The sequence below is a fragment of the Cyprinodon tularosa genome, unplaced genomic scaffold (genome assembly GCF_016077235.1).
Source record: "Cyprinodon tularosa strain WSP-4 unplaced genomic scaffold, ASM1607723v1 ctg1104, whole genome shotgun sequence".
NCBI classification, from domain to species: domain Eukaryota; kingdom Metazoa; phylum Chordata; class Actinopteri; order Cyprinodontiformes; family Cyprinodontidae; genus Cyprinodon; species Cyprinodon tularosa.
In genome coordinates this window covers 94,021-109,868 of record NW_024037899.1, presented here as the reverse complement: position 1 = coordinate 109,868, position 15,848 = coordinate 94,021, and the positions used below count along the sequence as shown (strand labels likewise).

Below are 15,848 nucleotides of genomic sequence, written 5' to 3'. Positions count from 1 at the left end.
TGTGGAGTAAGCTCTGAATAAATCATTAATCTAAAAACACTAAGCACTTGTTTGTTACACATTTTCTTGTTTGGTATTAATGTGACCTAAAATATCATTTAGCACACCATAAAGTTCTGAATACATCTTTATTGGATATTTATGGGTTGCGGTTGGAAAATGTATTTAATCAAGTAATCACCGCAATATTTTAAATTGTTTAGCCTGTAATAAAAGGAAAAAAGAGGGTAAGTTTTTTATTTTATCACTATATTAATTATATATTTATATATAAATATTATAAAATATAATAAACTAAACATTTAATTAGCAAATTAAATATGTAGTTTACAGACTATATATATATATATATATATATATATATATATATATATATATATATATATATATATATATATTACTTAATTAATAAAATGTTTTTTTAGCAAATAAAATATTGAGCTCCAATCTAAATGCTAAGATCAGAGCTAAATATTTATTTGGAAAATTTAATATTGGCCTTAAATTAAATATTTAGCTTACAAACTATAAATAAACTAAGTATTTATCTTGCTTTATCGTTTATATATAACGATTTAACAAACTAAATATTCAGCACTATTCAGCACTCAGTGCATTGAGATGAAGCTTAAGCGTAAATTCAATCTGGAAGAGTCTTATCAGCTTCACCTGAACCACCTGTGATGTCTCTTGTTAAAGCCCCTGTCACACCTTGATGATTTAGCCAGCGTATGCCTGACGTACAAAAAATCTGGCAAAAACCGCTTGAATATGTTGGATAGGTTATGGGTATGTTTTGTATAAGTTATGAACACAATGAAGTACGCTGAAACACGACGACATACGGCGAGTGTGTTAAAGAATTTTGAGCATGCTGAAAATGTCCCGCTGTGAGCCAGCATATGTCATACGTGGGGCATAAGTTCCAGGTCAGTTGTCTGATGTTTGACACATGTTAAGTGAAAGTTACTCATAGTTTGTGGCGTCTAGCTTATCCAGAAACTCTGAGTACCTTGTGCATAACTGATGCGTAACTTATAAAGAACTTCTCTCCAAATCATATCAACGTATCTGACGTGTTCCAGAAGAGCGCTGAATGTGTTTCTAACTTCCAGCTACTGTATAATGGCGTATTGGCAGCGTTTTGGTATAAAGGGGGTTCACAGGAGGAAACCGTCAGTTCTCCTCCAGACTTCATCCCCATCATAGGGTGAGCCAGAAGGTGAGGGTGATGAATCCTCCCCGCGCTCATGTCCACCACCAACAAGCTTCCTAGCAGACATGATGCTGAATCTGCTGTGACTGCAAAACGTGTTTTCTTCTTTATTCTTTTTTTTTTTTTGGTTGGGCGGTAAACAGCAGCTAGGTTAATACCAAGACCAAAGAAATCTTTTTATGCAGACCGGGCACCTCTGGCCACATCGCTGCTCCTGAGGGGGGACAGCTTTAACTGATGCTTCGTAATGCCCTTGAAATAATGTTTGTGCATCATTTCATGGGAATTACGCTGCCCATGAAGTTAGACTGTCGTTGGACATAAGTTCTGGACTCGTTATCAATATTCTATGTATATGCCTGAAACTGAAGAAATACATAGAAATTGACAAGCCAAATTCACAAGGTGTGACAGGGCCCTCAGCTTCAGTTAATCAACATTGGGGCCACTCCTTCTCCGAAGCCAATCCCCATCATTAAGAACATTTGATCCCCTACACTTAGCTCCTGGCCCAGCTTCTCTTTCCTGCATGCAAGCGAACTTCCATCCTACCTCCACCCCTTCTCCTCCCTCATTCTCAGTCCCACTCATCCTCTGGCTTATTCAACCACCAGTGTCCGGGCGCCAGGTGAAAACTACTCTAACCCTTTTCTACGTTACTCATCCGAGCGAATATTGATTCTCAGCATGAAAGTCTACTGCCAGGGCCTGAGTGCCAAATAACTTGTTTTCATTTATTTCAATATCTGTATGTCTGCTTCTGTCTCCTTGAACCCCAGTCGGCCTCAGCAGATGGCCATTCACACTGAGCCTGGTTCTGCTGGAGGTTTCTTCCTGTTCAAAGGGAGTTGTTCCTCTCCCCTGTCGCTACAAGCATGCTTAGTGTGAGGGATTGCTGAAGAGTCAATGAGTTGATGCAATCAGCTGGTTTTCCTTAGATAGAAAACTTTGATCCAATCGGACTGTATTACCTGTATAAATAAATTGAAATGAATAAAACTTTTCTAATTTCTGCTTTACTCTGTGTGAGTTTCTCCAGGTTGAAATGACATACGTTGTCAATTGAAAAACATAAAAAAAACGGAATACTTAATGTCAAGTTAAATATTTAGTTTAAATTAAAATGTTTCAATAGTTTATCGGAATTTAATGTTGAAACAAATAATTCGATTGAAGCCAGATATTTAGGTAGTGAAATAAATAATGTATTTGGTAATAAAGTTGTAGTTTTAAAGCCATATATCTACTTTTTAAACTAGATATTAATTTTTCAATGTATCTATTAAGTGTAGAAAAATACATATTTAGCTCGGACCTAAACATTTAGATCAGAACTAAATATTTAATTTGAAACTAAGCATTTAGTTTATAAGCTAAATAAAAGTTTCATTAAGTTTGAAAATTAAGTGTTTTATTTGTTAATTAAATGTTTAGTTTGGAAGTCTGATATTTATCTCCGCCATGGAGATTACATTTTTGGGAGAATTTGTTTGTTTGTCTGACTGACTATGTCCATTATAAGTTGAAAAGCTATGAACGGATTTTTTAGCAAAGGTGGACCTCAATTGAAGGAAAAATCCTTTAGATGTATGTAAAGATCCACATAACTTTTTAAGAATTCTTTAACATTATTTGGTGGAACAAGCATTTCCCACCCTAAACCAGAGAGTGGCAGCAGTGACTATTGATAGCTTCAGCATTCCGATAAAAAAAAGTGCTTTTTTAATTTTAAATGTATTTATGATATGGTGACAGCATCCCATTCTCTCCTTATTAGATGTTAAATAACCCAAAATATTGTTGCAAATTTAAACGGTTATCTTTATAAACAGCACCACATAGATCTTAGCGGGTTTGGAAAAGACAAAAATTAGTTTCTGTGATAAGATCTGCAGACATGTTGGAAATATGAAAGTTCTCCTTATCCTTTGGATTTTTTGACAGTTTTTTTTTTAATGAATCAAACTTTAGACTTTTTTAATCATAGCTTTGTTAAAAAATAAGAGGAAAAGCAAGGCATTATGCGTTTATAGGAAGATTTTGGCTTTTTATTCATTAATCCATAACATTTCTGACAATTGATCAATCTTATCAAATGTGATATTTTCCCCCTACAGTCTTCTGCATTTGGTATCAATATGCTTCCAACCATCTCTCTGACGTTTGGCATTGTTTAAATAATCATCAGAGTGAACATCCTATGCAGAGAGGCTTCGCCCAACAGCCTGACAATCTGATTGGCTGGCAGAGTGTGAGTCATCACCAGCTGTTATATCATGGCCTATAAGCAGGTATTTAAGATGCTGATGATTATGTATTTGTTACATTTTGTAAAGCAGCACTAAAAACAAGAGACTCGTATAAAAAACACAAGAGCAAAATAAGGAAATCTGACTTTTCAATTCAATTCACAACACATGTCATCTCAAGGCCCTTTACAGTTCACCAGATCATCCAGTCAAATTGATTCAGTTTTCTATCTAAAGAAAACCAGTTGATTGCATTGACTCATTGACTTGAAGGCAATCCCTCACACTAAGCATGCTTGTAGCGACAGTGGAGAGCAAAAACTCCCTTTTAATAGGAAGAAACCTCCAGCAGAACCAGGCTCAGGCTGAGCGGCCATCTGCTGAGGCCGACTGGGGTTCAATTTGTCTAAGCTTAAACAATTTCAACTTCAATTCTATTTTAAAGCTTTTATTTGGTCATCAAGACATTAGGTTAATGGTGACTGATGGGAGAAATGCAAGCTTAAATCACAAAGTTTTATTTGAAAAATGTTTTTCTCTTTTATATATTTAGTTCTGAATAGTTTAATCCCAGCTAGAGTCTATAAAGTTGCTCCTTTCTGTAGTTCCTGAATATTTATATCCATGTTTGGAAATCTCAAGGAAAGCAGACCTGCTGATGGAGGATTTCATCACACGCAGAACCTTTTTTTGCCGTGCAGAACATGCAGACAGAAATGAGCAAATATTTGTCTAAACATGCCTGTTCCTCTGGGAGGACCGAAACTGAAAAATGTCGGAATTTCATGTCAAGTTGACCATGTCAAGAAAATAAAAACAAGAATGCGACCCCATCTAAGGATGTCCTGAAATAACAGAAAGGGTCCAAATAAAGTGGTGGAAAGATCCGGATGGAAGGAAAAGCTCAAACCTAGGAGCGGTGATGAGAGGGAATTTACTCTCAAGATTGCAGAGAGCACTTCTGTAGATTAAGGAGGACCGCTTAAAACACCAATCCTCTGAAACATCAAGAAGCAAAATTAAGTTTTATCAGAAAACATTGTGATCGCCACAAACTGAAAAGGCCACCAGAGGAGACAGACTCCCTGCAGGCTTTAAAAGAGAAATGCCTTAAACATAACATCACATTGTGTTAATGCCCTTTACTTTGCAGGCAGGGAATTAAAACAAACAAAGAAAAAACTTTCACATGGATTTAAGCATCCTTAACCATGAGGTAGATGGAAAATTATGCATTATTTAAAACAGGCATTTATGATCAACTATAACTCTGACCCCTAAATAATCTAATCTAATTTTACCGACCTCAGGATATACTTTGTTAATCCAGCCATCTTTAATTTAATAATAATCTACTGCTGCGCATTCCAACTGATCAGAACATGGAGGATGTCCACCTGAATGGACCGACTGGACAAGGAGAGCTTTAATCAAGAGAAGAAAGGTGACATGGAGGAAGCTGCAAAGATCAGCTGGAATAACCTGCCAACTAAAAACACTATTAGATTTCACTTTACAGATCTGGTGGAGCAGCAAGAAAAAAGTGATTGCTGAAATATGGGAACAGCTGATAGGAAGATGGAAGGAAATAAATCCAGGAGATTCCTGGAAGAAAACCTGCTTTCCTGCAAGACGATAACCACAGTTGCTCTATGAAGAAGAATAGGTGAAGAAATTAGCTAGAGAAGCTTTCTTCTTAGAAATGATTAACTCAGAGGCAATGAATGCTAAAATGTTGAAAGGTTCAAACATGATATTTCTTCCACAAAACAACTGTTCTCTACTTTGTGTTGGTATTTCAGCTACAATTCCAATAAAACACAACAAATGTCTTCATCTTGATGCTTTTCCGTAAATCAGGCTGTTTTTATGTATGGTCACCAGAGTCTTTAATGGCTTAGAACCGAGGTCTTCAACAGGGGGTCTGCTACCCCTAGGGGTCCACAGAGGTACTGCATGGGGGTATCGAAAGTTTTAGTTGATTAAATACACATTAATAAGCTGGGCACCGTTTCATTCACAACACCTGTCCCATCAACCAGGAATCAGAATCAGAAATACTTCAATAATCCCAGGAAGAAATTAATTTCATTACATGACTCCATCTGTAATGGAGTAACTATAGGACCAGTTTAATATAACACAACTTTATACAATATATATATATAATTAGGGGGTCCCCGCTCCATCTCACCATCAGTATGGGGGTTGGCCTGGAAAACGTTGAAGACCCCTGGACTAGAAGATTCTTTTCAATTTGATACTGATCAATAAAACTCCCGGAAAAAAAAAACAAACCTTGATGCTAATTCTTCACACAGCAACAAACAGCAAATGTTTGGTTTAAGCTTGAATCTGCAATCAGCCTGGGTCTCTATGTTCTGCATATTATTATATATTATATTGCTGTAGAGCTTTTTCTTCTTCTTATAGAATTTAATGGTGGTTGGCCAATCACTACATTGGATAGCATTGCTGCCTTGTAGCAAGAAGGTTCTGGGTTCGATTCTCATTCGGATGGAGTTTGCATGTTCTCCTTGAGCATGAGTGGGTTCTCTCTGGGTACTCCGGCTTCGTCCCACAGTCCAAAAACATGACTGTTAGGTTAATTGGCTTCTCTAAATTCTCGTTAGCTGTGAGTGTGTGCGTGAATGGTTGTTTGTCCTGTTTGTCTCTGTGTTGCCCTGTGATGGACTGGCGACCTGTCCAGGGTGGACCCCACCCCTCACCCATAGACTGCTGGAGATAGGCACCGGCAGGGATAAAGCTTAACAGAACATGGATGGATGTTTATGGGCCATCTAGCTAGCTGCTAAATTAACTGACCTGTCCCTAGAACATGAAAAACATTTATCAATCACAAAAAAAATTAAAATGGCACAGAATAATAACACACATGATTAATGTTCACAGCCTTGAATTGAGCAATGGTTTCATAGATCTGTTCAGATCTGGAAGAGATTTCAGTTCAGTTCAGTAGGTGTGCATTACCACGTCTTAAAACTACTTCCTTCCACCTCTCCTCCATTTGTCTCATTCTCCTCTGATTTCTATAAAACATCTGCCTTTCTTTTTTCTTTCTTAATAAAACCTTTTCATTTCCATTCAACTGACCTTGAATTATCTATTTCACATAGATGTGTTCAGTAGCCTCTTTTGCTGGTATAGATGCAAGCGGATTAAATAATCCAATCATATTACATCTAATCAGCGTCTTATTTATTTATTTTTAAGCATTTTGAAGCACATCAGATCATGTTACATGGCAAATAGCTGCTATCATCTTACTTCTAAACAGTGTTTGCTGTATTATTTTATCAAGATGTCTGCTCTGCGCTCTGAACAACTGTTTTTATGCTAATTAATGAAAGCTGCAATCTGAGAACATAATTGATCCTAATGGCCGATGATCTTCAATCCACCCAGGAGCTAGTAGTGCTGCTATAATTAACTTATCCTTTAATTATTCAAATTATCCTTTGCTTTTTTCTGTATTTTCATCCCAAACTGAGGAATAATGTACGTTACAATGATTATGCATCTGCATATATTTTAACATATCAATAATATTTATCAATTATTCTTGAACTGTATCTGAATTGTGATGCAGTTTCCTTTCTGAATCATCAATAGTTCACCTCTACTATAGTCTCTGTAAGTAACCCTAGACTTGTGATTGTTGAGGGCACTGATTGACTGATCTTAAAACTACTGATCTGAATTTCAGTTTTATGATTTAAGTTCAATCAAAACTTCTGGTTTGTTTATTGTTGTTTTCCCAGCATGGTTTTACCACTTCTGGTTAGAAATATACCCAAACTTGGCTGATGGTTTTGGTAAATAATATGGGATGACATTTTTCCCATTGTTTTTGGAAGCAAAAAAAAAAATTATGATAATTTGTTGATCGGAATTTAAATATAAAAAAAAGGAAAGAAAAAACGCAAAAAAGAAATTAACCTTTAAAAAATAAAGTATTCATTAAAAATGTTTTGAAAAAAACTTGAAAATACAAGTATGTAAAAAATAAATAAATAATAAATAAATAAAAATTGAAAAAATATAGTAATAAAAAAACAAAATACTGGAAAGTAGCTAAGCTAGCACAGGTTCACAAAAGTTTCTTTCCTGGACATATTCTTTCAATTTCTATGTACAAATCCCATTTTATGGTTGCAAGAATAACTAAATAAAATTCAAACCATACAATATTGGCTTATTTTTGTATTGATTTTGGCCGATATTTCTCTGCACACACTGAAAAATATAATGCAACCACCTTAGACATTTACTTAATCATATTTAGCTCCCTTAACACAATTGCTTTATGTCCTACCCTGCAAACATGAAACAATCGTGTTAAAAGTAACTAAATATAATTAAGTAAATGCCAAAAATGGTTGCATTATTTTTTTCAGTGCATATCCATCTCTGCACTGGCTGATTCATCAGCGGATTCAGCAGTGAAGGCTTGAGATCATGTCCAGCATATGTATAGCCTGATAAAGAATATATTTATATACATGTTTAAGCCAGAATGATTTGACATTTAAATAAGACTTCCCTACGAATTTAATAAAAACCTTTAATAAAAAAAGTCACATTTTTGGATTGCATTTTTTAATTTAAATTTACAAAATATGTTTTTTTCTTATTCTTAATTTTAAAAACTGTTGTTTACTGTAACAGAAATGTAAATAACTCCCCTTATAATCATCTACCTGCTGTTTTAAACACCCCAGTAATAACTTCTAGTGTCTGACAGTAAATAATACTCATTGTTTTTTAAACAATAATCCCATAATCTAATACTAATTTAATTTATTCCATGAACATCCTCATTTCTTCCATTTAGTCACCTCATGATGTTAAATATCTAATTTTATCTTTCAGGTTTTAATGAGGCTTCTCCATGTCATTCCCTCATCAGGGTCTACTTGTCCTCAGGTGGATCCATAATAAATGCTGACTCACCTGTCGGCCAGGTGGGCTGGCCGGGGTGTGAAACGGTGTAATGGCCGTGGAGGTGGGCCCAGGTCTGGTGCTCCCATTGGTGAGGCTAGTGGAGGTCTTGGTGGAAGTCGTGGTGATGCTGGCCGTCACGCCCGATGAAGAGGAGGAGGATAGGGAGGAAGCTGCGGTCACAGTGACAGCAGAGCAAGAAGAGGAGGAGGAGGACTGTGTGGAAGGAGAAGCCTTGTTGGCTGGGGAGGGAAGGATGGGGCGGGAGTACGTCCGCAGAGCGGGGGCCGCCGTGGAGGTGAGTTTAGGTGGAGCTGAGACGAGGATGTGAGGGGACAGAGCCCCGCCCGACGCCGCCGCCTTCGGTCCGTGGGCCGAGGAGACAGAGGGAGCAGGGGTGAGGGGGGGAGGAGGGGAGGAGGTGGTGGGAGTTAGAGTGGGCGCAGGGGAGTCCAGGAGCATGGGGTTGGGGATGAGCCGTGGCGGGGTGGGGGTTGTAGGGGTGGAGGGGGCGGAGCCATTGGCAGCCTTTTCTGATTGGCTCTGCTGTATTGGCTCCTTGTCCATCATTCAACACTGAAACAAACTGAGACAAACAGAAATAAACAGTTTAATGACCATTAAACCTTCAATAAATCTGCTGGTGAAGATTCTCAGTCATCCAGATCATAGCCATTCACAAAAAAGTAAAAAAAAAAAAAACCAGTGGACTTTGTTTCCAAGTTTGTAGATGCTTCGCTGCCCATCCAGGAAGCTTTTTCAATTCAAAATGTCAGAAATAGGTATTCCAGGATAACAAATAAAAAAAAGGGGGCGGACCCCCGCGTCCGGTTCAATTTGAATGTTTTGCTTTGGTTCACTCTATAAAGCTATTTCGAATATTTGCTATTTTGAATTGAAAAAGCTTCCTGGACGGGAAGCGAAACGTCTTCAAACATTTTTTCTATAATCTTGTTGCTGCTTTAAAGATTTCCCCATTGTGGGACAATAAAGGGATTTTCTATTTTCTATGTTCAGCTAATGATCTAGTCTGGACCAAGAGACTGCGAAGAGCCCCAAACATCACTCCTCCTCTCCTATGCTTGACAGTGATGATGTGTTTGGTTGTTCTCCATTGCTCTCAAACAGCTGTGATTGTTTATTCTTTTTTTCTAGCTGCCCTGCTGCAAAAATTTTTACCTCTAACCTGAGAACTTAAGCCTATAGGTTCTATGATTAACCTCTTGGGTTTTATATTGATGCTCTGACTTTGGGCTGAATCATTCATGGCGTCCTGGTAGCTGTGTGAAATGGTTTCCTCTGAGAACAGTCCTCCTCTTGGTAGAACCATGTGCATCAGATGGTTTAAGATCATCGATTTACAGGCTGTAAGGTCACAGGTGATGCATTTACAGGCACCTGTTCTCTAGATCAACTTCTGACGCTCATCCTGCGTTGGTGCATCTGAACAGCAGCCACTTGCTGCTGTAAAAACCAGCAGGTTAGCAGATCATATTTTTCATCCTACTGTTTCCTTTGTTTGTTTCCATAAACAATAGTTAGAACCTGATTTTAAAATGTGTTTCTTGATGTACAGAAAAAAGACAGTTTCACAAATAAAACCGCTGATCTTCAGCCACGTCATGATTGCATCATGTCTATATTGGCCTCAGGGGGCTTTTTACTGTCTGGGGTTAACCACCCCTCTGGCTCTGATCCAAACACATGGCTGGAGCTTAAACTGATGGTGTCGAGTGTCACCAACCCAACCGCGGCAATGACAGCCAATGAATCACTCGTTGGTGAAAATAACTTGCGGTGGCTAGTTTACATATTTAATCCGTCACTGTCTGGCCAAGGAGCAAAATGATCTAACTCTTTTTTAATGAAGATGTGAACTGAAAAGTGTGGAAAATCCTCAGAATGTTTGGAGAAATGTTGAGAAAGTTGTCTGGAGTTAAAAAAAAGATCTGGGTTATAAAAGACCGAACTCTAACATCTTACCAGATCACAATCTTTAATGCAAGTTTTGAATATTAAATGTTAATTGGGGAACTATAATCACCGTTTTTTTTTTTTTTTTCTAATTAAACAGGCTGAACAATTCTGCTATCAACATAAAAAAGAAGTCTAATGAAGAAATGGTATACATCACAATGGTTTCCAATCCAAAGTAAACCTGAAGTTGTAACAGAGTATTAAATTTGATATAAAAAAAAGAGTTTTAAGCTGTTAATAAAAATATTATTGGATCCATTATATCTTATTCTGACTAAAGGCGATATAGAACTGTTTGAGTGTACGTCGCTGTTGCAAACCTCCATGTTAAACCTAATAGATTCAGTATTTGCACTGATGTATGCGTGCTGATCTAATCTGTCCGGAATTAAGCAGATATAACCTGCTGATAACACAGGTGTGACAAAGCAGGTGGGAGAATCAGCAGCCTTTAGACGTCATCTTTGTATTTATTTCGGTTCCTTTAATTTGCTTGACAGTGTTTGATTTTTTCTTTTTTTTTTTTTGCTTGCATTAGATGTCCACATTTGTCTTACCTTTATTTTCTCTAACTTGCTCAACCTGGCAATAAACATTTATTTTTGCCTCATCTTAGTAAGTGTTGGCAGTTCTGCAGCTGCCTGCAGGTGGGAGGTCAAAAATATTGGTGACTGCCCAAAAACTAAACGTACAATACCTGATTATAAAGTTAAAAGTATTTTATTTAATCTTTTTAACTTCAGCATTTGATTGTTTGGCATGCTATTCTTTCCAACTCAAATAAAAAAATAAAAAAAACATACATATGTTGCCTGGAAGCTAGTAAGGAATCAAAATAAATTCATATTATAAATCAGCCTTTATAAAACTGGAGCTCCTCTGAGTAACTCTCCTGTAATTGCATATAAACTTGAGGAATTGAAAACAAAATACAGAATAAAAGTTATAGCCAGACTAAACTCCTTTATTTTTTTTTCATCATACATGACACCTGAGCTGCTTTGATCAGGTGTGAGAAACAGAAGGGGTGTAAAGGAAGCCATCTATGTTCAGCTTTCAAAAACCTACAATGCAGCAATTGGATGGATCCCTTCCTGCTATCATCTCAGCCCCTGTACAGGAGAGCGGAGGACCTCTCCTAACAACAATTCCCTTTAACGACCCCCCTTTCAGACGCTTAGACGCATATGGGGCATTGCAGGCTAACAAAAGAAACCAAATGACCCCCATTCCAAAGGAGTGGACCCGTTGGTCCATTTCAATTTGCATGTTTTCAAAACAAAAACAACGCTATTCCTGACATTTTGAATTGAAAAAGTTCCCTGGACTGGAAGCGAAACTTGGATATAAAGTCCACTTCCTTGTTTTTAATTTTCTTTTTTTGGAATCAGGTGTGATTCCAGGCTGTTCCTCTGCTTGCTTTGGATGGGTTTCAAAGCTGAAGCTGTACTCAAACATATTAAAAGAAGTTACTTTGGTTTAAAAAAGGTTTGTGTTATCTTTTTAGTTGGGTCCTCACAAAGTAGAACAAATTCCAGCCCTACTTTATTTTATTACCCGTGATATAAAACATCATCATGTAACCGTTGCAATGCACTCGCATGTTGGGAATCACTGCCTTAGAACAAACCATGACACCTGATGCTGAAAGACATTTCCATGGGATTTACATATTTTTTCTTTTTCAGTTGTGTTAAAAACTGAAAATGCCTTGAAATATCTGCCAAATGTGAAGAAATATATCTGAAAATCCTTAATCTACACAACCGGCCAATAAGCACCCAGGTGAAAGCTGCAGGAGGGTGATCGTGTTAAAGAACAGCAGTTAGTTACAGATATTGAAAGTAGTGATAGTGGAGCCTTTCTGTTTGAGTTGGAGCTGCAAGCTGGTGGAGGAGAACAAACCCAACAATAAAAAGAAAAAACATTCTCTGATATTTATCACATGTGTATTCTGACATGGATTTAGTTGAGACATTTATCTGCAGGGTTGTGCATAAACAACACATTCAAATCAGGTAATATTCTCATAAACTATGTTTACACTGGAAAAAATTGAAATCTAGATAAGTCATCTTTTCTTAAAATGATTGCATTTGATCTTGAATTGAGGAGGTAAAAGAGACACTTTGCCAATGGAACAAGACAATTTACACTTAAAATATGAAAACACAATTGCATTGTCTTATTTCAAGAAAATATCATCTAATTATCTTATTTTAAGAGTAAATATACTCATTCCATTGGCAAACTATCTCATTTACCGACTCAAAATAAGAGTAAATACACTTAATTTAGGACATTTTTACTTATTTCTAGATTGTTTTTCTAGTGTATGAAGACACCTAATGGCATTTACTTAATCATATTTAGTCACTGTAACAGCATTGTTTCACATAAGCAGGGTAGGACATATAGCAATTGTGTTAAAGTAACTAAATATGATTAAGTAAATGCCAAAAGCGGTTGCATTATTTTCTCAGTGTATACCAGCTAAAAAGACGAACTGTGTTTTCTGTGACGGTTTTTTTGTACCAGTTGTAACACTTCTAACGTGACTCTTTCACCTGTCTTAACAGTAAAGCTTCTACCACTTCCTGTCCTCCAGCCTGGCTCTGCTCTCTGTTGGTTTGTTGTGTTGCTGCAATAAGCTGCCATGCAGCTTATTAATAGAAATCCTGTTTTTGATCATAAAACAGGATAATTTGTTTGCTTCTAACAATAACTGACCAATTGTTTAATACAATAGGCCATCCCCCCTGTCTGTGTAGTTTAGTTTTATTAAAAGGCCAGCCTCTAGGAGCCTATATGCACTGAAAAAAATAATGCAACCATTTTTGACATTTACTTAATCATATTTAGTTATTTAAACACAATTGTGTCATGTTAGCAGGGTAGGATATAAAACAATTGTGTTAAAGTAACAAAACATGATTAACTAAAGGCCAAAAGCAGTTGCACGATTTTTTTAAGTGTGGCTTCTTATTAAAGAGGATCCAAACTCTTGTCATCTGTACCGCTGTATTAACTTCACATTTTATTCTTTAAACCTGAACAAATTGTTTCTTTTTTAGTTTATTGCATTGCATAGAAGGTTTAAAAAAAAACACTGGGATGTTTGTAATCTATCTCTCTATCTTTATATCTATTTATCTCAGGTTAAAGCTTGGATAATTTAGTTCCAGTTCACTACAAAATTACTGCAATGCTATTTTTCTTTGTCAAATGTTATTTACTAAGTGTTAAGAACGCCTTTTCCTCTTTGCTGTACTCTTGTTTTCTTTAATTATCAAAAATGTGCATGTAAACCAAAGATTTCCAATATGTTGCAACGTTAAATAATTGCCTAGCTTTGAGGTTTTGTGCAGGTTTTAAGATCAGATGTCCCCCTGAAGCCCTGTGGCCCCTCTACAGATTGAAGCCCTGCTCCAGATCCCCGAAACGGATGAAAACATTGGTTCGGGTCTCATCGCTGGGGGTTCTACTCTTAAAATGTTTGCTCCGTCTGCAGCCAGAGCTTAGTTAAATGCACCCCATCATCATCGGGCAGGCAGGTGCCGCTCCAGATGCTGACATCTGGCCCCGCGGCCCCGCTTTGATGCAGCCCTGCACGTTGGTGACAGTTAGGCCAGAGAGCATGCACGTGACTATCAGAAAAAGACAGAAAAAAGATGGAGCCAGGCCTTCACGGTGCTGAAGTCTGACGGTAAAACACCGGGAGCCTGCGCGCTGCGTAAAGCGCTCCGCTCACCTACCTGCAGGAAACGTGGCCCAGCTTATTCCCGGAGCTCTCCATCAGAAAGTGAGCGCATGTTGATAAAGTCCACGGCTGTTATCTGATGAACGGCTCTCAGCTGCTCCGATGGGCGTGTATGAAGCCTCACTTCCTCGTCTGACAGCGCAGGGGCCGCTGCGAAGAGCGCGTCAGCCTCCACAGACAATAACCTCCCCAAAAAGCGCAGCGGAGCCCCGATGCTTCCGCGGCCCCCCGGCTCTCACGCAGAGGGGGCCAAACGGCCAAGTTCAAGCGCGATCCCACGGCCCCGTTTATGCTGTGTCTGCATGCGTGTGTGCGTGCGTGTCGCACTCTGTTTATGGTTTCATCACAGCTCCGGTTCGCAGCCGTGGGGCGCTCCGTGGATCTGGCTCCCACAGGGGGGGTCAGGAGGGCCCCGCTGGTGTCCGGGGAACCAGCAGCAGTCTCACCTGCCGGGGTGTGCGGCTGGAATGAGCCCGGCTAGGGGGCACCGTGTAGCGGCTGTGAGGGGCCTGCTCAGTCCGCTGCTGGTGGGGAGCGATGGAGGCGGTTTGGAGCTGAGAGAGAAGAAAGAGAGACAGCACCACACAGAGCTCAGGAGGACCGGAACGGAACGGCTGCACACAGCTGCAGCCGAGCCTGCTGGATCAGAGCTGGAACTACAGGTGAACTGTAGCACGGAGCATGGCTGCACAGGTGGCGCATGCGCATCAGCACCAAGCGGAGAACCAGTGCTGGAATGAGCTGCTTAGAAATCAGTTACACTGAGTTATTACAACTAAACAACAACATGTTCCTTAGGAAATCAGATGTATTAATTAGGTCATGATTTTATCTAAATTTACACATCAGACTAATCCATTAATCAGCTGTAGGTTTCATTAAATTTGTGATGATGAAGGGAGCTCTGGAAAAGAATAAGATAAAATCCAAAAACTTTCCCCAAATAATAATTTCAAATAATAATTGATTATTTATCAAACAAAATCGCACATAATGTTCTTATATCTGTCTGTTTCATCATGTTTTATTTGTCTTTTTTTCTTTTAGATGGATTCATCTTAAGGTGGTTTGTGTTTAGGAATTTGAATAAATAAATAAATAAATGTATACCAGCCAATTAATCCGGTTACAGATCCTTCTTAACCCAACAACATTTATACATTCATAGAAAGGACCATGATAAAAAGAATGCCATGATATAAAGATTATCCACTGTTCACTTAATTTACTGAAATTCAGGTGACACTTGAAGTTCTGGACCATGTGCATGACCATATTCCTGTTAAGGGTTTTAACAGATTGATGGAAAGGATCATACGAGGATTTCTCCAATGATGTGAGCAGTGATATGTGTGAGCTAGAGAACAAACTTGGACTGGATCATAAAAAGGCAGAGAAAGTGAGCCTGATTTTTACACTTAGAGAGCTAACGATCTGGATCTTCCTCATGGAGTCTGCTCCTCTTTCATCTCCTTCTGATTGGTCCTGATGAGCTGGAACTGCAAGGTCACACATTCCAGTCATCCCCTGTAGAGAACTGTGAGGAGAGACACTCGATCCAAACCAACCTGAACATGTTATAATAATGTTGGCTCACTGGACAGTCTGTGCTGCATTCTGCTCTTTAAAACTTGTTAATTCCTTCTTCGTAGCATGTATGAGTGAAAATCAAAAGAGAATGAGT

General features: G+C 38.3%; 1 protein-coding gene across 3 annotated transcripts in view; it reads right to left on the bottom strand.

Annotated features, from left to right (window-relative positions):
* si:ch211-230g15.5 (protein piccolo) overlaps nucleotides 1-14,734 on the bottom strand; it is a 38,659-nt gene extending 23,925 nt beyond the window's left edge. For 2 of the 3 annotated variants that reach the window (XM_038297939.1, XM_038297948.1), the window contains exons 1-2: nucleotides 14,160-14,734; nucleotides 8,440-9,013 (exon numbers count right to left, since the gene is read on the bottom strand). In XM_038297939.1, coding sequence (XP_038153867.1) covers nucleotides 8,440-8,997 — 558 coding nt within the window. In that variant the 5' untranslated portion in view covers nucleotides 8,998-9,013; nucleotides 14,160-14,734. The remainder of the gene's footprint in view (nucleotides 1-8,439; nucleotides 9,014-14,159) is intronic. The other variant, XM_038297957.1, reaches the window with a different exon arrangement.
* Nucleotides 14,735-15,848: the final 1,114 nt, after the last annotated feature.